Source organism: Gasterosteus aculeatus, chromosome 17, assembly GCF_964276395.1.
Source record: "Gasterosteus aculeatus chromosome 17, fGasAcu3.hap1.1, whole genome shotgun sequence".
NCBI lineage: Eukaryota > Metazoa > Chordata > Actinopteri > Perciformes > Gasterosteidae > Gasterosteus > Gasterosteus aculeatus.
This window is the reverse complement of record NC_135705.1, coordinates 16,665,049-16,685,750: the sequence shown is the minus strand read 5'-3', so window position 1 is coordinate 16,685,750 and position 20,702 is coordinate 16,665,049. Positions and strand designations below refer to the sequence as shown.

Below are 20,702 nucleotides of genomic sequence, written 5' to 3'. Positions count from 1 at the left end.
ATTGTCTACACTTTTCATTGTGGTGTTAAATAAACATTTTGTATGTAATCTACGATGTTATGTTTATTGTTCCTTGAAACAATTTAAAAATTCATTTTCATTTTCATTATTTAAACTAATTTTATTTGTGTTATATTGGTATTTAAACTTCACATAGTGCCTTAAAAACCCAGTTATATATTGCAGTGTGTCCAACAAAGTAAGTTGTTTCCTTGGCTTTTTTGTGCAATTAAGCTAATTTAATCCATTCATCTGAAAGAAAATGAATGAAATGTGTGAATTAAAGAAAGCTAACAACATTAAATCAAATGAAGTAAAGGAGTATTCTGCTAAATTCAGCGAGTTAGCTTTCAGCAGCGCATCTCAGTCACTGAAATTTTTGTTTCACCTGTTTTCTAGTTCTTTAAAATCGACATGCTTACGTGGTATTTAGTTTTTTCGAAAGTGACACACTTCTATGTCATTATACTTTCCATATTATACAAACATGTCTCATTCTGTACACTCAACCCAATTGTAACCCACTATGTTGTTGGTGTCTTGGCCTTGGGGGGGGGTCAGTGTAGTGGGCCAATGCCTCTCAAACTGGCCATTCATTCTCAGAGCACTCGCCATTAATGATGTGATCATCTGTTAGTGGGAGGGAGACTCAATCCCAATCGCCACCATTACGGCCTGCGCTCCCGCTCGCTCCTCAGGATTTAGTACCGTCACACCGTTGAGTGTTTGATGGCTCTCAGGCAGACCTCGTGAGCCCTTTACGAACCCTTTCTGCAAGTCAGCATTGGATGCTGAGTTAGCCGTAAAGGGAATTACCCACAAGTGAACCAGGGAATGCGTGGAGACGTGAAAATAGGCAAACAAAGAGCGTGGCACATGTGTGTTCAGACTTATATTCATTTAAAACGTTAAGGATTAAAGGTGGGGAAAAAAATCATAGAAAATCTGTCTATAGTTATTAATCTGTTCATCAAATATTTACTTCAGCTATTTTGACAAAAACAGTAAAACATTATGTATAATTACTTACGTTCAACATATGGAATAAAGATCCTCAATGTAAATCTTTTTTTGGGCGTTGTCATGGTGACGTGGTGATGTGTGGCAGCAAAGCGCTGTCCCATTCCTATTCATCAAATTCACCATTAAAAGGCCTCACAAACTGTCCCAGGTGACGTCAGGTCCCTGGGCTTCAGGGTTAGGGTTTAGGGCGGCCGTTGGGATTGGGCCTGGGTCTCTTGATGAATGCCTCTTATTCTTCAAATGCGTCTTTGAATTTGGCGTTAGGATGATGCTGCTAGCAGGTATCACGCTGGTGCCTCACGAGGAACATCAGCGAATGGGGCCCCTGTTTTCACTGACGCTTCCACGTTATATCGTTGACACGGCATCGTCTCGTGTGGGTTCGGCTGATTGGCCTTTCAGTCCTTTCGGTTCCAGCTCTGTCCTCTGGCCCAGGATGTGATTACCGGTCGCAGAAGAACTGCGGTTTATCTGTTGGCGTAAGCCGAGCAGAATACTGTTTGAACCGGAATTCATGTGCAGCACTGTATCCTGATGTGGCAAACCGTGTGTGTGAGCGTGTGTGTGTGTGTGTGTGTGTGTGTGCGTTTGAGCTGGATGGAAGGGGTTTGTGCAGGATGGTGGACGTGTTGGGCCATGTGGTTGAGCTTTTGTGCCCGCCGCCCCCCCCCGCCACCCCAACCCTCAACCATGGAGTTGATTATTATCTTCCTTTCCTGAACTAAAATAAAGATGCAGAGTGTGTTCTGTCTTTATCTGCCAGAGAAATAATGAAGATGCAAAAGAAATGTGGAGTTGAACTACATATCAGTTGAAGGGGTAATCCACAAAGCCTGGGCCTTGTGACGTGGTGGTGATTGATTACATTGAGGGCTCACCTGCAGTACTCTGCCTCTTAATCTTTCTTGCTGTGAAACACACACACACACACACACACACAAAGAGAGAGGCAGAAGTCACCAGTCAGGGAACAATATCCTGCTCAGAAGACCCTTCACTGCACACTCTCATAAATCACTGAGACAGAGCCACCACCCTCACTGTCAGTGTGTTATTATGCACACACACACACACACGGTCCACGTTCCTCACAGCACACATTCATACGATTTCAGTCAAACCAAGCCATAAAAGGATGTCATCAAAAAGAAGAGATATGACTTGAATCCAAACTCTCCCTCAAACACGCCTCATCTGCGCTGATTCCCTCTGGCTCTGCTTAAAACACACGTCCTCACAACAGCGGCTCTTGTGTCCCACTCTGGCCCGGCCCGCCGCACCGGCCATTCCTCAGTGACAGGGTGCCGGGATGAGGGGATGAGAGGCTCTCGGGGAGGGCGAGGTGAGGGATGGATGAAAGCCCATGCGGCCCGGGGTCCCGGGGCCCTGCCGTCCCGTGCAGGTGGCAGGTGTGATCTGGCCGTGTGCAGAAGCGCGGGGGCAAGGAAGAGGAGGACAATGAAGGCGTCTGTGGCCCTCGTCGCAGCTGCGGCGGACGGGGAGGAGCGGGGCTGACAGATCGGACAGTCAGGCGGACTGAAAAGATCGAGGAAGGGAAGGACGGTGTCGGACGCGCAAAGACGGAGATGGGACTTCAAACAGAGGATTGGGCTCCGTGCAGAGAGACGCATTCCTGCCCGGCACGGAGGAGGCGGGGACGGGGGCCGAGCGGGGAAGATGGAGGGCTCGAAAAAGGCGAGCATCAAAGTCCACAGCGGTCCTCCTCTGGTGCAGATGTTTACACCGTGCACACTTCTGCCCAAAGCCCCTGTGCTCTGTCTGTATCTGTGTGCATGTTGATGTCAACCTCCCTCTCTGTGTGGATTTGTATCGATGAGACAGTAATCCTCTTCCCCTGCCGCCCTTGTGTGCAACTGTCCACAGCTCCCACTAAGACCCGCTGATCTCTGCCACATGGCGCCCCATCAAAGCACGGATGGTCATGCCTATCAGGGCAAGTTTTGCCAAGAAAAACGTACCCGCGTGGCCCATATACATGTCCCTCCACGCAGGGGATGAGCGGCGAATGAAGGTCTAACTCTACTTTAGACGTTGCATCGTCTGGGATCACGCCGAGGCGAGTGGAACAAAGCTGTTCTCTGTTAAAGAGCAGTGTCGCGTGAGCGTGTGCGCGGGCACACGCACTCGTTTCCTACTTTCTCTATCGGTCCTGATTAGAGTGACAGGGGCACTTCCCATTGGCTGTGAGAGTGGCCTTCGCCTTCCCAGGGCAGCCAATTTCCCCTACTCCAGAGCAGATAGGAAACTTTGATTGTCCACTGAGCTCAGGAGAGACAAAGAGATTTTTCCTCTTGCAATCCACATATCGCTCCATCACATAACATCTCTACCTACAATCTCCCCACTTGCTCTCCTCCTCCTCTCACCAATTTGTCTTGCCTTATTTCCATGATCACCACTGTTGTGGGCGGCTGAACGTGAGTCCATTAATTTGGCAGCGACTGCTTTGATGGGCAGGAAGTTTCACTTCATATGGGGACATGTGCATCCTGTGACACAATCCTACCCAGCGTACGCGGTCGACTCTCCTGGCTTACCGCTTTCCTCTAATAGCATTCCTGCATTTTCATTATGTGAGCACAGGAAGATAGCACTAAAAACCATTTGCATACTGGTATCTGCTCATGTTGGGTGTGAAGGGGGTGCAGGGAGGGGGGCGGACGAAATAAGCTAGGTGTCAATACATGTGGAGAGAGCCAACAGGAAACAGCTCTCCCTCCCTCTCTCTCTCTCTCTCTCTCTCTCTCTCTCGGTGCTGGCCCTCCCTGAGAACACACTTCCTGCCAGAGCTCCTCTAACTTCCTGTCCAGCCACCAGGAATCCCAGCTGGAACATTCCAGCTGTGCAAAAGTCTCCCTCCCTCTCTAGGCTGCTTGATTGTCATAATGTATTTCTTGCTCAAAGCCTCACAGTCATTGGTGCGTACAGTGAGTAGCTAACACACACACACACACACACACACACACACACACACACACACACACACACACACACACACACACACACACACACACACTTGTAGGGATGATGCACCCCTCCCTCGCCAGGGGTCGCTACATAACAGCGCATGCTCTCCTGTGTGACCCGACTGCGGTTCTGTCCCGCCTCGGAGCTGTGCAGAGCAGAAGACTGATTTATATTACTGGTGTTTTCAGGGCACGGAAATGCGCAGTGCCATTAGTCTAATGGCATTACATGAAATGGCACATGCATGTGTATAAATGTGCTTTCATGCCGGGTCCATATGGGTTGGAAAAAAAGGGCAGGCTTGCTGACTTTGAGTATGACCTTTTCGGAAAGGGAGCTAATCCCGAGCTATAATAGACTCCGCGACCGATATGGAAAACTGCTGCACCGTTATCTCGGTTGTCTTGGAGACCATCAGAGCACCGGGGCCGGTGGAGATGCCATGGTATTAAAAGGGGAGTGTGTGTGTGCGTGTGTGTGTATGTGTGTGTGTGTAAACTGGAAAATGTTTTCTTTCTTTTTTTTGGGTCGTAAGGGTCACTCATAAATACTGCGTTATAGACGCACGTTTCTTTGCCACTTTTCGCCAACAGTGTAATTATTATTTCTCATGTTGAAATTATAAATTGAATTTGAAGACATATGAACGCGTAGGAAAAGGTCAGTCGAGAACACTTGCTTCTTCCCTTTAAACTGGACTCGCTGACATAGATTATAAATCCGTTTCCAAACGATAGGACCAAACGCCTGCACGGCAGATAGAGACGACGGGGGCCTAATGCGGGGCCCGTTGGCTCTGGAGACAAACAGGCGTACTGGCCCGACAGCAACATTAGAGAACAAACAACGGCGCACTTTCTGGGGCTGTTGTGCAACTGAATATAATGCCACCACGTTTGTTATTAGGAGGGAATGGTCTTTCACATGTTAATCGTGGCTGGAAATTGAGCTCATCGTGTTATCTTTGATTATTAAAATCTAAAGATAGCCTAAAACAAAAAAAATCTAAATCATACTTGTGTAACCTACCTTTAAATCAATTATTTAAGATCACACAATTGTTATACATTTTGTAAAAAACTGAATATTTAACTTAATAAAAAAATATAATAATATAATATATATTTAAAAATATATATCCTCGAGCAGTAATGGGACTAATCAGACAGATATGCATCATATCAGATTGACGTGTGATTAATACAGCTTGTATTGATATGTAAAGTGTCGCGTGTGTACCGATGGTCACGCCAATAAACTCCAGCTATATTGGCTGCACCGCCGCCATACGCCTAAATATATTTTCGCCTATCTGTCTCTATCAACCCCCCCACCCCCCCAACACACGCACACACTCTCTCTCGCGCACACACACAAATGATGCATTAGATGCATTGAATGTATTTGTTGTGCAAGTTTGAAAAGGCGGCGATAATCTGGGAGTGAGAGATAAGGAACACCAATTTATTCAGCAGCACTTTGGACCCCGCTTGCAGCCTCGGTCGGTGCTGACACCCCCAGCAGTTTGCTGATAACGATTAGGCCATTTATTATCTTCACAGTGAACAAAGATTGCGTGGTGCCGATGAAATATTACCCCTGGTAATAATCAGAAGGAGAAGGGCCTTGGCATCTAATGCAATGTGCATATAATATCGTCTCTGTCGAAAACCGTACACACACGCGCGCGCGCGCACACATACAGACAAATACGCGTCTCGTGCACATGCAGAAAATTGATGAAGGGTGTGAAAGTGTACACAAATATAACATTAGGCTGTAATGTCGTGGAGTCGATTATTTATACAGGTAATCAGTCTATTTCCATCATGTAATAAAAACGATAATAAGCCAAAATGTGGTGGTATCATTGACAGAGGTAATTATTTCGTGACAGTGACGAAATAGTTGATTTAGTTTCTTAGTTCTCTACTTAACCATCTGGTTTTAACTTGATTGACAGCTCTGGTGAAATGTTATGGACTGGAAGACCTTTTTGTCACCATTCTAAATAATTTAATTCAATTAATAGTTTAATTTTAAATATAGGCTATTGTTTGTATCATCAGCTCATCAATTCTGATTAATAGACTAGTCTACACGTGCCAATTAAGAAATAAATATATAAAATATAAAAAGTTAACCTATATGGGGTTTTTCAAAGATTATATTTCTACAACGGTCCAGATGGCAAAGTTATACACACAAACTTTAAAAAGACCGATTTTTATGTTTTTTAAATCCTAATGGCTGTTAAGAATCCAATATTTTGAGAGACCATTCGGCACTTCATTCATACACAACGTTATATTTCTGTCCATTGAGCCAAACTGGATATTTGCAGCTCTCGCATCTCTGCTCTGGTGATTTTGAACATTTGAAACAAATGTTATTTATTCAACCAGACTTCACATGTCTTCCCCCCCCCCCCCCCCCCCCCCCCCCTCTTTTCTTGCGTGGCTCCGCACTCGGGGGAGCACGAGCCCCGAGTTGCAGAAGTCCTCGCGCCCCTTGCACCTGCCTGGCTCCAATGCCGAGCACGAGCCTGGGTCGCGTGCAGGAGATTTTAGGGGCTTTGCATGTTTTACAAAGTTGTTGTTACTCTGTGGGATTTAAAGCACACACAAAAAAGGGAGGAGGGGATGAGGGTGGGGGGCATCTTTCTTCCTTAACACTATTTAACAGGGCGGGGGGGGTCGGGTCATGAAGCAGAATCTCAATAAGTCAATTATAACCAGCGAGGCTGGACAGCAAACCTACTTTTGTATTAAAAACATGTAGCCTTGCCCTTTATTCTTACTGACTTACAAGTGAGCCCTGCAGACATGCATTTGACCAAATTAAACCCTTTCAGTTCTGGCAAAAAGTTCCAAAACTGGCTGAGACAGGTGGGCGAGGGAGGGGGGGGGGGCATGGGAGTCCTCACCCAAATGCATTTATTAGAGTGTCTTTATTACTTTAGAAGTGAAATAGCCTGTTGTTCTTACGTCCCCGCTTATATCGGACCTGGGGCCCTTGAGATAAAACGATCAAACGCTGGGGGCCCCGAGCAAGGGGCCGGCTCACCGCTATCGACCCCCAGGTACACTGTCTATCTGACCGGCCCCCGGAAGAAGCGCTGCCGGCTGACGTGCCATTACGTTGCTGTTGCTCATACGGCACTGAAGTTTTTGCTCATATTCAGAAAGGTTCGGATACAGGGGGAGAGGAGGGAGGGAGGGAGGGAGGGAGGGATCACTTGCAGACTCTCTCTCTCTCTCACACACACACACCGCTCTCCGGGTGATGAGACAAGCGAGCAGCGGCTCCAGGCCCCCGGTTGTCCCGTGTTGTCTGGACGGCGTCTTGAATTAAACGAATAGCCGCAGGACGCCTTCCACCGTCGGGTTTATTGCGCGCATGTGACGTGGGAGTGATCCGGATGGACCCACTTTCTCCGGTTCGACTCAGAAAGCGCACCGATCCGCTCACCTAAAACTGACTCGGTGAGTGAATTGCTAATATTTTTTGTTTGTTTTAATTTGCCGTTATTTGTTCTACTTTTTGAAAAATAAAGTATATTTACATACTAAAAATATTTACGAAAATATATGATTGAGAGGCTGTAAAAGTGTGAGAAATTAAGATAAAAAACATCAATCGTGTTCTGTTGCAAAAAAAACAATGGCTTATTTTTCTGGAGCAAGATTATACCTTCATGCTCAAAGGCCTGATTGCAGCTTTATTACCGTCACATTGTGAGACGGCTTCCAGCCTGTTAACCTCCATAACGTCTGAAAAGAAAGCGGTACAGAATAGGATTAAACGTGGAAAGAATATAGACATAAATAGCTAATTGTTTACAGACATCACTTTCTTTAAATCTTTTTAATCATTAAGTATCTAAATTGTGTTTATACATTTATGATAATAAAAAAAGAAAAATCATTGAGCCCAAACTGATAATAAACATCAGTAATAATATTGCAAATATGAGTCGTAAATACGACCGATAATTAATTCCATTGTCGCCCACTTCATTTTGCCGTAGGCAAGGTGTTCTGTTCCTGCGGGAGAACAGAAAAGAAGAAATAAACTCGATCCCGAAATGGATTACTGTATCATCAGCATGATGTTAGGGACCACAAAGGCATTCAATTGTCACGCTTTAAAATGCATAATGACTTGAGCACTCATCTTTCATCAGCAGAGAGAGCAATCACATCCTCACAATGCACAGACAGGGGATGGGCTGGGGTCTCCCATGCAGGAGCTGCACAAGCATCCCTCTCCCTCTCTCTTACCTGCACGATGTGTGCAAGATTTCTAATAGTCCGTTTGTGCATAAAAATAAGGAGAAGGCAAAAGGAGAAAGTAACTGGAAACGGGCTGTGGAGATTTGCGCGAAAGAAACGTCTTGACTGAATAAGTATGAATGATCAGATTGCAACACAGCGGTTGTGGAGCCGCATCTCTGATACTTTCTTCTACTCCATAATCCCCTTTGTTAAGTGAGCCGTCCATGCGTCGTGTCCTGCCCTATTCTGAAATGTTATTATTCTCCGCTCAAACTCTCGGAGCAGCGTCCAGGCCCCTCGGCCGGCAGTTATATGGCCCCGTGTCTGTGCTTGTGTCCATAAAGCCCCCCCTCCCTTAGTGCCTTGGCTCGATCTAATTAGCCGTGAGTAAAGGGGACAATGATGCTTCAGCTGGTTTGTGTCATTCGCTTCTCCCTGGCTCTGCTTATCTTCACGAGCACCACTGTGGCTCTTCACCCCCCCCCCCCCCGCCCCCTCCCCTCCCCTCCTGCCACCCCGCCACACCTCAAACGGTCACACACACACACACACACACACACACACACACACACACACACACACACACACACACACACACACACACACACACACACACACACACCTCCGCTCTGGATAATGATGGATGACCGTGCCCAATGGGAACAAACAGGTAGATAAAGCCAATCCCATTTAATAGCAGTACGGATCGGAATGATAATCTCGCTGTTCATTAGCCACTGGGTCTGCACCGCGACACACACACAGCTCTCGTGCAGTGCAGGAGGTGCTGGGGAGGGATAGTGTTCTCCAGCCTGGGATATAGCATCCCTGGGTGAAACAATACTGCTGTGTCCTTGAGAACGACAGGGAGAGCAAGAACCCCCCCCTCCTACTAACCCTTGCTCACCCAGTCTTTTGTTCCAGCACAGATACAAATGGGATTAATGAAGGTATAAATTACTGAGGGCTAAATCCTGTGGAGTAATCCATTTGGCAAACATGTAAACAACAATGGGCATACATGCTGCAGCAGCTATAGCCGGACCCACGACCCGCCAAGCAGTCTATGGCCACTGCAGGCTACAGTAGCATGCTACAGTGCTGAGGAGGTACAGGGAGGGAGGGAGGGCATTATTAGTCTCAAGAACAAGAACATTGCTGGTCGTCCATTCATACTTGAACAGAGGGAGTCGTTGTTGCCTCGGGTTCAAGCAGTGAGAGCACTAATTTGATAGAAACACCAAATAGCCTTTTTTTTTATATAGACACACGTTTTGTGTTTGATTGATGGTTTATGTCCCATTATATTAACATATCTATAATAACAATATGACTGATTATACAAAAAGGTACGTTCTCACTACACCTGCCAACTTTTCACTGGAATGTCAGTTATTCGGGTATCGGGCCCTCTGTGGCCCAACATGCACTAATTTGTTGATTTTAGGAGTTGACAAGCTCAAAGGGCTGAGCTCGTCAACTCACTGCCCCTGGCAACATGCCACTGATATACCGACTGACGACTGACACACACACACACACACACACACACACACACACACACACACACACACACACACACACACACACACACACACGTTTACACGGCAGGTATAGCAGCGGATCAGAGCATAATTGCCGTCCTAACGACCTGCATCGTGGATACCGTTGCATTCTGAGGGGTTGTGAGGGGTCTTTTGCTCGGAGGGTTTTCTCAGGTATCACAAGCTTCACGTGACACCCCCTTCACACCCCCCGTGTTTCTGTGACGTCAGGTCCAGGCGTCAGTCTGGCGGACCAGTCTAGGCTCGAGCACCCTCCAATTATTCCTTGTCAATCACAAACAGACACGCGCACACTCACATTGTAAGCAGTCCTATATCTTTATGGGCACATGCATGGGTTTGTGCACGAGGAGTAATCAGTTTAAGCGCGCATCGCTTATTCTACAGTGAGAATGGAAGAGATTCGAGTTTTTAGCCATGCATTCTCCATCCTTAAGCAGAAATCATTAAGGGCGCCACATTATAATAAGGACGATATGAAACGACCCGCCATTGTTTGATTGCTGCTCTGATTTGCATCGTTCAGTTCTAAGTGACGGCGTTAAGAGCCGATGGCCACCGACTGCTTTTCGTAGGCGAGGCCTTGCGCCCATCTCGGGTTCAACCAAGTGAGAAACAGGCGCCATTCGTATGCAAACTGCAGTGTTTGATGGCTCTGTCCCCCAAGACAAAACCACTGTTTTCGCAAGAGGAATGTCCTGCTACTAATTAAAGACAATTAGGCACTCCCAACAATGGGGCCAAATTGGTGGTCATAAATCGACTCCTCCTGTGTTGTTTTTAGAGGTGCTAAAAACTATGTTTATTTACGGTAACAGCCGCATCGAACAAAAGCATGAACCTATGGACTTATTGTCAGTGACGCAAGGGTCAGTCAAAAGTGGGAAATCTTAACTATCGCTTAAAAGACTTGTTTCACAAATGATTTCTATTTTACGAAGGAGATTTACAGCAGATTAGGCGTTCTATGCCAATATAATAAGCATATAAGCCATATATTGTGCAGACTGAATTCCCCACTTATGTTGGATGTCTGTCTTTCGGCTTATAACTGCCGCTAAAAAAAAAGCAGATTATCAGGGACCGATTGCTCATTCAGTGTGATCTTCACGAGAGAGAAAGACCCCCGAGAAATTACACCGCTGATTGATACGTCTTTTAGTTTTTGTCGGTGCAGGGGAATGGAAATTGAAAGGAGAGCGGAGCCGTGATGCGGCGAGCCAATTGCGGCAGGGCTGGTCGTCATTGGCTCAGAGCGAAGCCCCGCCCCGCGTGGCTTGATATGGGAATTTACTGGCGCCAGCCGCACCAGTCTGCGCCACATCTCATTAATGAGCCCGAGCGCTGCACGGATCAAGAGGTTTTACGCAAGCTGTATTCGGAGTCAGCTGATCGGAATTGCAACAGGTATCAATAGGAACGATTTGTATTGTTTTAAACGTTGCGCACGGACGGGACGTGCTGCTTTGACAGGGAGACAGCTGTTTTCCTTTGCATATCTTTAATCATTCGGGTCAGAAAATTCTATTTCCAAAAAGTCGATTTCATGTGTCAACTGCTAGGATTAGAGAAGACTGTATATATATATATATAGTTATGTAATGGGTGCCTCGTCCTCGCGCTGAAGGAGAGGTGTATCGACTAAATTAACATTTTGTTTACGTCTCATTGCAGGTTAAACGGAGGAGAACGGAGACCGGCTTATTTGAGGATTCTATTTCTAACGTATAAATAAATACAGCCGAGACTTTCACATCTCAGGAGCTATATTGCGAGGAGGATTTAACTTCCACCGGGAGGCAAACACCGCGTAAAAGTTCCCCAACACGCACAGAGAGACAGAGAGAGTCCTCCGGAGGAAAGGACCATGGAGGTCGCAGCAGCCGATCAGTCTCGGTGGATGGCGCATCATCACGCCGTGCTGAACGGCCAGCACCCGGACTCACACCACCACGGTCTGAGCCACAACTACATGGAGCCCATGGCGCCTTTACTGCCCCAGGACGAAGTTGACATGTTTCTCAACCACTTGGACTCTCAAGGGAACCCCTACTACGCCAACTCCCGGGCAAGGGTCACGTACAGCCAAGCACACGGTAAGACGCGCACAAGTTCACACTGTGGCCTGTTCGACGCACGAGTGTATGGGGGAATTAAAACTAAATGTAGCCTAAATCGTATTTGTTGTTGTTTACGTTTTATATGGGACGATCCCGACGAGAGTTTTAAATATATTACAGATATTATTCGTGTTTGCGTGTGGCTCTCTGGGACTATTTAATTTAATACGGAAAACTGTGTTGTGGACTATTTGTATAATATGCAGTAATTTTCTTAAAAAAAAAAAATCCATCTTGACTTCATGGGCCAATTCACCAACATAAAAGGAATTTCTAGCAAAGAGCGAGAGGAAAGGGAAGTATGTCATTTAACCCCTCTCTGTTGGGGCAGGGGTTTCTGGAGGGAGAGCGAGAGAAAGAGAGAGAGCCACTTCCCGGATATAAAATAAAAACCGAAAATGTACGAATAACAATCTTTAGTCCGGGAGCTGCGGTCGATGATAAGATACAGCCCTGGCGAGAAGCTACTTTTACTGTGTTTTCTGCTGTAAATAGGTATTTATCGATATCTTAAATATATGTATGTATGGGGAGACTGTCGTTTAATTGAAAATCATTTTAATTGTGAGGGGGGGGGGGGGTCTAATTTTAAATTAACAAAAAGATTTTATATTCCTTCTGGATCTAAATGTCGGGATCGATTAATTTTGAGTATTTAGCAGGTAAGATAATATATATTTTTGCATATAGTATAGTATCGGTGTGTCAAAAGAGGTGTTCAAAAGAAATCATATACTATTTTTTGGGTGGGGGTGTTTCAGCTCGCCTCACAGGGAACCAGGTTTGCCGACCACACCTCATCCACAGCCCCGGTATTCCCTGGCTGGACCCCGGAAAAGCTGCCCTCTCTGCGGCTCACCACCACAACGCCTGGGCGGTCAGCCACTTCAGCAAACCCGGTCTGCACCCCGCCGGCTCCGGCTACCCCTGCAGCAGCAGCACCGGCACGGCGCCGGTCTCGTCGCTCACGGTGTCCCACTCCAACGCGCACCTCTACAGCTTCCCCCCCACCCCCCCGAAAGACGTGTCCCCGGACCCCGGCCCTACGTCTCCGACCTCCAGCGCCACCAGAATGGACGAGAAGGAGTCGATCAAGTACCAAGTGCAGCTCACGGACGGCATGAAGATGGAGAGCTGCAGTCCGCTGCGCGGAGGCCTGGCCTCGATGAACGGCCAGGGCCCGACCACGCACCACCCGATCCCCACCTACCCCGGCTACTCTCTGCATGCACCCCACGAGTACAGCGGCAGCCTCTTCCACCCCGGCAGCCTGCTCGGCGGATCCTCTTCCAGCTTTACGCCGAAATGCAAGAGCAAGGCTCGGTCGAGCTCAGGTGAGTCTCACGCGCGTTTCTCACTCGTGAAAAATGGCAGATTATAAATTGATAAAAGCCTCATGAAATGATTATGGCCCTCTCCCAATTGCGTTTGCGTTATTCTTTAAATTATTTTAAAATAATTTACCTGTATTCGTTTCTTAATTATCAGCACTAATCTCGGTTTAGTTGATTGTTAATGCTGATGTCACTTTAGACACGACTTGTTGCTCCAATAGTTTCGTTGTCCCAAAGAGAGTTCATTTCCATATCGGTTCCTCCCGTCTTATCTTTTGTCCCATCGCACTCGTTGCCACCTAAAAGACTTCTCCTTAGTGAGGAATCAAGTCTACATGAAACCCATCAGACTGAGCTTCGTGTTCGGCCATCATCACACGTTTCTGTGTGCGACTCCGGGATTAGAAATGAGCTAATTAAATTAAACAATAATTCACATATGTATTTCTGACATAGAAAATGAACGAAATAATTATTGTTTCACCAGAGAACAAACAACATTTTACTTAATTAGCTTGACGTCTATGTTCAGCCGTCCAACTCACTTCTCCTTTGCGTCACACACTTGTTTTCTTTTAAAATGTGGCCTTTATTGCACTTAAAGAACGAAGGAGTCACGACGCCCTGGCTCCTGCCATATCCTGTATACCTCCAAGTGAACAAATCACGACCTCCACCCCCGCCCACAGCTCTCCGTTGTCCTAACAAAGCACCGGCGACAAAGCCCTGCTGTTTGTGTGTTTAAGCATGGCCTTGGCGCAGTGCACCGACACATCCACCAGACTTGCTGTAGATGAAACGACACTAGGCACAACTTCCAAATTTTGGAGAATAGTTCATTGGGTAAAACAGATAATAATGTGCATTTTTTTTATTTAAAAAAAATAATATAATAATGAGCTGGGCACTGCATGGTGGGAGTAATATTAAGACTCAAATGTCTGGCGCAGACATTTGAAAAACAAAACTCAGTGTCTGTACTTTTCCTACATTGCTCCAGCTGTTGTACTTTAAAAATAATGGACCAGAAAATGAATAATCTAGAAACACCAGACTGTTTTTGCCTTACGAGTTGCTCCAAATGTAGCTGTGTAATTATAGATATTGTCATCCATTGTGCACATGCTTTTCAATACACCTGGGCAATGCGCCGCAGCCGATAATCTGATTAAATGTGAGCTGTTGTAGCAAAATAAATGGGACATGTGACCTTTAAAAGAAGCTGGCTAGACTGTGTCTGAATTAGCAAACACACATTATAAGAAAGGCGCTTATCTATCAAAGTCAATGAATGTTGTGCAAAATGCCACAATGACATTTCAGTAGGGTGACACTATGCATTTTCACACACAGCTTCCCCTTTTCCTCTTATTTCAACACTATACATTGCATAAGACATAAATACATCAGTCATTGCTGAGGCATATTTTAAGAGATAATGCACCCGCTTTAATGTGGTCGCCTAACCTGCAAAATGCTTTAGAGGAAGAGAAGGGAGGTACAAAAAAAAGGCGGCGAGATGCATTTCAAAAGGAACCTAGCTTTTTGCTCAGGTCAGATTCCATTGTAGAGCCAGGGTGGGACTGTGGGTGTTGCTGGTATTATAATAGGAATAATGAGATGATGCTCTAGGGAGAGAGAGAGATACTTGAATTAAATGAATCGGTCGGTTTAGCAACAGGCTGTTTGAAGGCAGTTAAACCTGAAAGGGGGAGGAGGGCACGTGGGAATACCTCGAAAATGCTTTTTTTTAATTTATTTTTTTAGAAAAGCACAAATATGCACACAACATGTAGTTTACATTGGGTTACTTTTAAATAATAATAAAAACTTCATCAAAATGATCTTGAATTGAAAACCATTTCTCAAAGTTTGCAACACTCTTGGCCACATTTAATAGAAACGTTTGCTTCCTCCCGGTTTCCCACCGAGCTGATAAATAATGCAGTCCTAATTTAATGGCGTTTCTCACACTTCTGGACGTGTTCTGGCTGTTTCTGGCCTCCCCACCGTGGATCAGTTTACATAGAGGTGTCGTTGTCCATGCATACACCTGCACTCTGATATGGACATTCGTCCCCATCACGAGACAGATTTTGACTTCATGTTTCAGGGGTTAAGTCCATGTATGTGTTGCTTCCGATGGACGGTGAATTTTTTAATTATATAAAATTTCTTCTTCTCTCTTCCCCCTGAACTTTACGCAGAGGGCCGTGAATGTGTGAACTGCGGCGCCACCTCCACCCCTCTGTGGCGAAGAGACGGCACCGGACACTACCTGTGCAACGCCTGCGGACTGTACCACAAGATGAACGGCCAGAACCGACCTCTTATCAAGCCCAAACGCAGACTGGTGAGTAGTCCCACTCCATCGCTTCGCTGGAAGAGGGCACCCAAATATGAGCACAAAGCAGATGCAGGCCAACACAATTCCAGGAAAGTTATATTTTCCCTATGATCTTCCGGGGATTGTTTGTCCCTCTCGCCCCCTGATGATCCGCCTTCACGGCCTGTTACAATACTGCTACTATTGCATTGTTCCTGCTATCATTATTGCTGGTACTTCTGATACTGTTACTGATACCATTGCCCATGCTGCTTTAGTTAACACCAAGCTTGAGTAAATGAAAAGCAGCACGGACACGTAACCCTTCTCGCAGTGGATGGTACCACTGCACAGCCACTTCTGACGTTAACCCCACTGAAGCTGGACACATTCCTCGGTCACAGAATTCATTCATTTCGGGGCTTTCGATTCTCGATGTTTAAACCTGCGTATTTTATTTATCTTTTAAAAGGTGTATTCACAAAGGTTGATATTTTACAGTGGCAGTAGCTCCTTAATACTTTATTTCTCAGCCATTTTTTATGCAAATCGTTGGTACTAAATTATTTAATTAGAATGAGTAAAAAGGAACTACAACTGGGGTGTAGAAAAAAATACACACATTAAGAAATGAAAAAAGTGTAACTGTAACTGTAACACAATTATACATGCTACATCTGACTAAAAATAATAATGTACAAATGAATTACCCACTCTAAAGGATAATACAAAATGATAGGATAGCGTGTCTAATGTCCTCATTAACATCAACAGATAATGCAACTCGCCAATAAAATGCTGGCTATCCAAAAATAATAATACATGTGTTATTTGTCTTCTCCCCTCGACCAACTCCACTTCGTTCCTCCTCGTGGACCCCCCCCCCCCCCCCCCCCTCCTAAAAAACCTCCATTATATTTTCCACTGGGTCGGCCCATACAGGCTGTAGCTTTTTTGCATTTGCAGCTCAAGTGTTTTTCAGAGTTTGTGTTCAAAGGGGCATCCAGTTGTTTCCTATCCGGATATCTGTCCGGCCCAGATAAGGAAGTCAGGCTCCCGGCTGTTTCCGCCTTGAACCAGCGCGCTGCATTCTCTGTGTCCAGACTGACATGTACTGTAAAGAGATTATCACAACACTGGAGGAGCCGCTTATGTGTGAGGAGGCAGCGCGCGCGGGGCGGGGGTCGGAAAATAAATGGATTTGTGTTCGTCTCTTGTTGGTCTTTGTCGAACGCGCAGCGCGGCGCGGCCTTAAATGGCTCCTTTAAATAAAAAAAAAATAGAAATGCGGGTTTCATGAGAAGGAGTTGTTGTTGTTGTTGGTGGTGTTGTTGTTGTAGCGGCTCTCCAGGTCAATAGTGAACCTGAAAATCATTGTGAGGAAATAGGTGGATGCCGCCTGCAAAGCGAAGAGCCGGAGGCTGCTTGCGTGCAAAGCTAATGTTTCTTGTTATGTGTGAAGAATCGATCCGCAATGGACTCCGGAGCACAGGCAGGCAGGCAGGACACCGGTAACACTTGTAACCCTAATGCCCGGGATCAGGATGAAGGGAGCGGGTTTAGACGAGTCCATTGGAACCTGTTAATTCAGGAATATTTATTTGAAATTCGGTAAATATGACAAACAGTGTTTTTTTTTCTCGGTCTTTTGATGCCCCTCCCCCCCTTCCTAAAAAAACCGCATTCACGCTTATTCAATCTGTCAGCGCTTGGAGGTGTGAAGGACACATGTACTCACGACGCACTTTCTCTCTGCTCCCTGCAGTCCGCGGCCCGGCGCGCCGGCACCTGCTGCGCGAACTGCCAGACCACCATCACCACGCTGTGGAGGCGCAACGGGAACGGCGACCCGGTGTGCAACGCCTGCGGCCTTTACTACAAACTGCACAATGTAAGTAGCCTGCAACAACAACTACAAAAACAATCGACCACATCCTTGAATTCGACTGCAGGTTTTTTTTGTGTGTGTGTGTGTGTGTGTGGGTGTGGGTGGGGGGCGGCGGGGGGCGTTTGTCGTTAGCTGGTCAAGTGGGCGGACAGCTCCTATCGATTTAGGAGCGGAGGAACTGTGAGAGTGTCGAAGCGGAGCCCGGGCAGATCCCACCGGTCGCCTTGTTTTATTAATCCGTCGTTGTTTCAATGGGGGGCGGTGGTCCCCGGAGAGGCTGCAGGGTGGGACTGTCATTCAGTGGAACGGCGTCGGTTACACTGATGAGGATTTGTCTGAGGCTGCTCCTTTCAGCTCCAGCCGGGCCCTCGTCCCCATGTATTCATATTGACCACGACTGTTCTGTTTGAAATTAGACAAAAGCTCCCAAAACGCCCCCCAGACTCGCCTTCTTAAATGCAGCCTTATATGCAAAACAGATGCTCAATATCAATAGCAGTTATTTCACGTGGCAATTCGTAATATTGTGCTTCTGCGAAACAAATGTGTGCAACTCCTAACAGGAAGTGCAGTGTGTGGCATGTCAATGGTGACATTTTGAATTATGAGCTGGAGTTGGCAGCAAAATAAACCCCACCCACCCTCGTGTCCCCTATTCACACAGTCAGCGAGGGCTTCTGTCCGGCGTGCCTTGAGCTAATGTGCCGTTCTCCACAGGTCAACAGACCCCTGACCATGAAGAAAGAAGGCATCCAGACACGCAACCGCAAGATGTCCAGCAAGTCCAAGAGGAACAAGCGAGGGGGGGACGGCTTCGACGAGCTATCCAAGTGCATGCAGGACAAGGTTTCCCCCTTCGGCGGCGGACCCGGCCTCACTAGCCACATGACCCACATGGGTCACCTGCCCCCCTTCAGCCACACGGGACACATGCTGCCCACTCCCACGCCCATTCACCCTTCATTCGGTCACCCACACCACTCCAATCGCTCTCCGGTCTGGGCCGAGCCCCTGAGTCACTGAGGCCCCCCACCCCCTTCCAGACTCCCCCGAAAAAACTCCTCCGCCCGTAGGAGCCGCTACGTCGCCATTAAACACTAAATGGCCCCCGCGCTGCGTCGTAAGCTGGGCAGACTCGTAGCATCATGTACAGCGGTTGGAGGGGGAGAGACTTTCAGTTGGACTCAACTGACTGAACGTCGCGTCATTCCTGAGCTCACCGATGGGACGCCGCGAAGCAGGACTTTAGCGAACTCTGTGAAGAGCTAATGCGATGAGGGCTTCCTTAGTCCCTTGGTGACTTCAGCTTTGCAGGAACGAAGTGAACGGAGACGCTTGTCACTTCTTTTTGCTTATTTTTACTAAGTCACTTTGGTACCCACCTCTCCATGACCCTGTAACGGGAGACTCACGAGAGGTCCCTAAAAAGAAACGCTGTTTTTTTTCGCCTCACAGCCATCTCATTATATCCTGAGATACGTGCACCCTGTCCCTCGCCCGGGCTGTCGTCCTTAACTGCCGCGGACGGACAAACCGCTTCAGCGCCGGAGGTCTTCAGGCTGGCCGACGGCTACGGCACCAGGGAGACGGCGGACCGCAGCGCCCGCAAACCAGTGCTCCCCTCACATGCTGGATTGTACGCCACCACATCGCTCAGCACCTGATTTTAATAATGGACTTTTATGGAAGAATGCACCGTAAATAGAGTGTTTATAAATGCTTAATTGCTATTATTGTTGGTATATTTGATGTGATAATTATTGCTACCATAATTTATTTTCCCTCTTCGAGCTTTCGTCAAAGACACATGGAAACCAATGATTTAAAAAGGTCCAGTGTAAAGGATTTCGGGGGATCATTTGGCAGAAATGGAACACCATATCCATAGCTATGTGTTCATTGGTGTACAACTACCTGAAATTAAGAATTGATATTTTTCCACTAGCCTAGATTGAAGTATTTATATCTACATAAGGAGCAGGTCCTCTTCGAGGAGTCCGCCATGTTTCTACAGTGTGATGGACAAACCGAGCACCGGCTCCAGCGAGAGCCTTCCATGTTTTTACGTTACCTTCGGGTCACCGACGCACTCCGAAAGGAAAGTGAGCGGACCGGGCGTATTTGGTCGGTTGCAGTCTGCAGCCCACCGCTAGATGCCACCTAATCCTCCACACTGGTCCTTTAAATGTCATACTTATCACGTAAAGAAAAACACTGACCATAAGAAATGTCCCTAAGCTGTACGTTTTTATCATTTTTCCATCTTACAAAAGTAAAGGAAATAAAGGAAAATAAAGTTTAATACTAAAGTAAGACCTGTCACTGCCTCGTAAGTTAAGTCTGTCTCTGTCATTCTTCTGCACACAAACATACAGGCGTAAGACTGAACGCTTGTTTTAATGAAAATTGCTTGACTATTAAAATCACAAGGGGATATCAGATGCATCAAGGGGAAACTCTGTGATCCCTTGAGCGTGGTAATGCTTTGGTCAGGCTCCTCCTCTATCTGTGACGGCGTGTTAAGAGAAGGCCTCTTTGTGGAGCTGAGGGCCCCCCGGGCTGGACCATTGTACCCAGACAGCAGACTCCAGCGCAGTCACACATGCTCAAGTACACACAGAGGAGAAACACACAACAACACAAACCTCAATTCACCTAACTCTATCCAATCTATCCCATCCAACGTGTCACATTGGTTTGTATATGAATTTTTCGAGTCATGAGTGCAGTTCAGCCCTCGCTCCCTGTGACTGCTGGAGTAGCCCTCGCTCTCTTGGCTGCGGTGATTGGAGTGAGAGGAAGGACAGCGGCGCTTTAGTGGGAAAGAGAGAGAGAGAGAGAGAGAGAGAGAGAGAGGAAGGAAAGGCAATCAGGCGACCTGAGCAAACACGTGGGGGTCTGCTCAGATCCTTCGCACACAGATGTGCACGCAGCTGAGGCTGCCAGGAAGCAGGCTCTGTTACTCCCTCATCTCGTACTCGTTCTTTTTCTTTCCCTTTGTTTATCTTTTTTTTCTCACCCTCTTTGTTTTCGGTCTGTTTGTCTTTTACTCTCCATTCTCTCTCTCTCTCTCTCTCTCGGCCTTGCTCCGCCATTTGGCCCATTACAGTCAAGCAAGGGGCTGGAGAAACTTTGAACAGAGCCAGCCACTAATGAGTGTGCTCGATTAGGGCCAATTGGA

At 46.8% G+C, this 20,702-nt stretch overlaps 1 protein-coding gene across 3 annotated transcripts; it reads left to right on the top strand.

Moving 5' to 3' along the window:
* Positions 1-7,264: 7,264 nt before the first annotated feature.
* Positions 7,265-19,834, top strand: gata2a (GATA binding protein 2a). Of its 3 annotated transcripts, none has more exons than XM_078092360.1 (6): positions 7,265-7,496; positions 11,528-11,949; positions 12,735-13,307; positions 15,515-15,660; positions 17,399-17,524; positions 18,239-19,834. In XM_078092360.1, exons 2-6 carry the CDS (start codon positions 11,721-11,723, stop codon positions 18,542-18,544), a joined length of 1,380 nt encoding a protein of 459 aa, XP_077948486.1. In that variant the 5' UTR covers positions 7,265-7,496; positions 11,528-11,720; the 3' UTR covers positions 18,545-19,834. The 3 variants fall into 3 exon arrangements, with proteins under 3 accessions (XP_077948486.1, XP_040060534.2, XP_077948487.1); XM_040204600.2 differs by lacking the exon at positions 7,265-7,496 and adding an exon at positions 11,072-11,260; XM_078092361.1 differs by lacking the exons at positions 7,265-7,496; positions 11,528-11,949 and adding an exon at positions 12,392-12,635.
* The last annotated feature ends 868 nt before the right edge of the window (positions 19,835-20,702 follow it).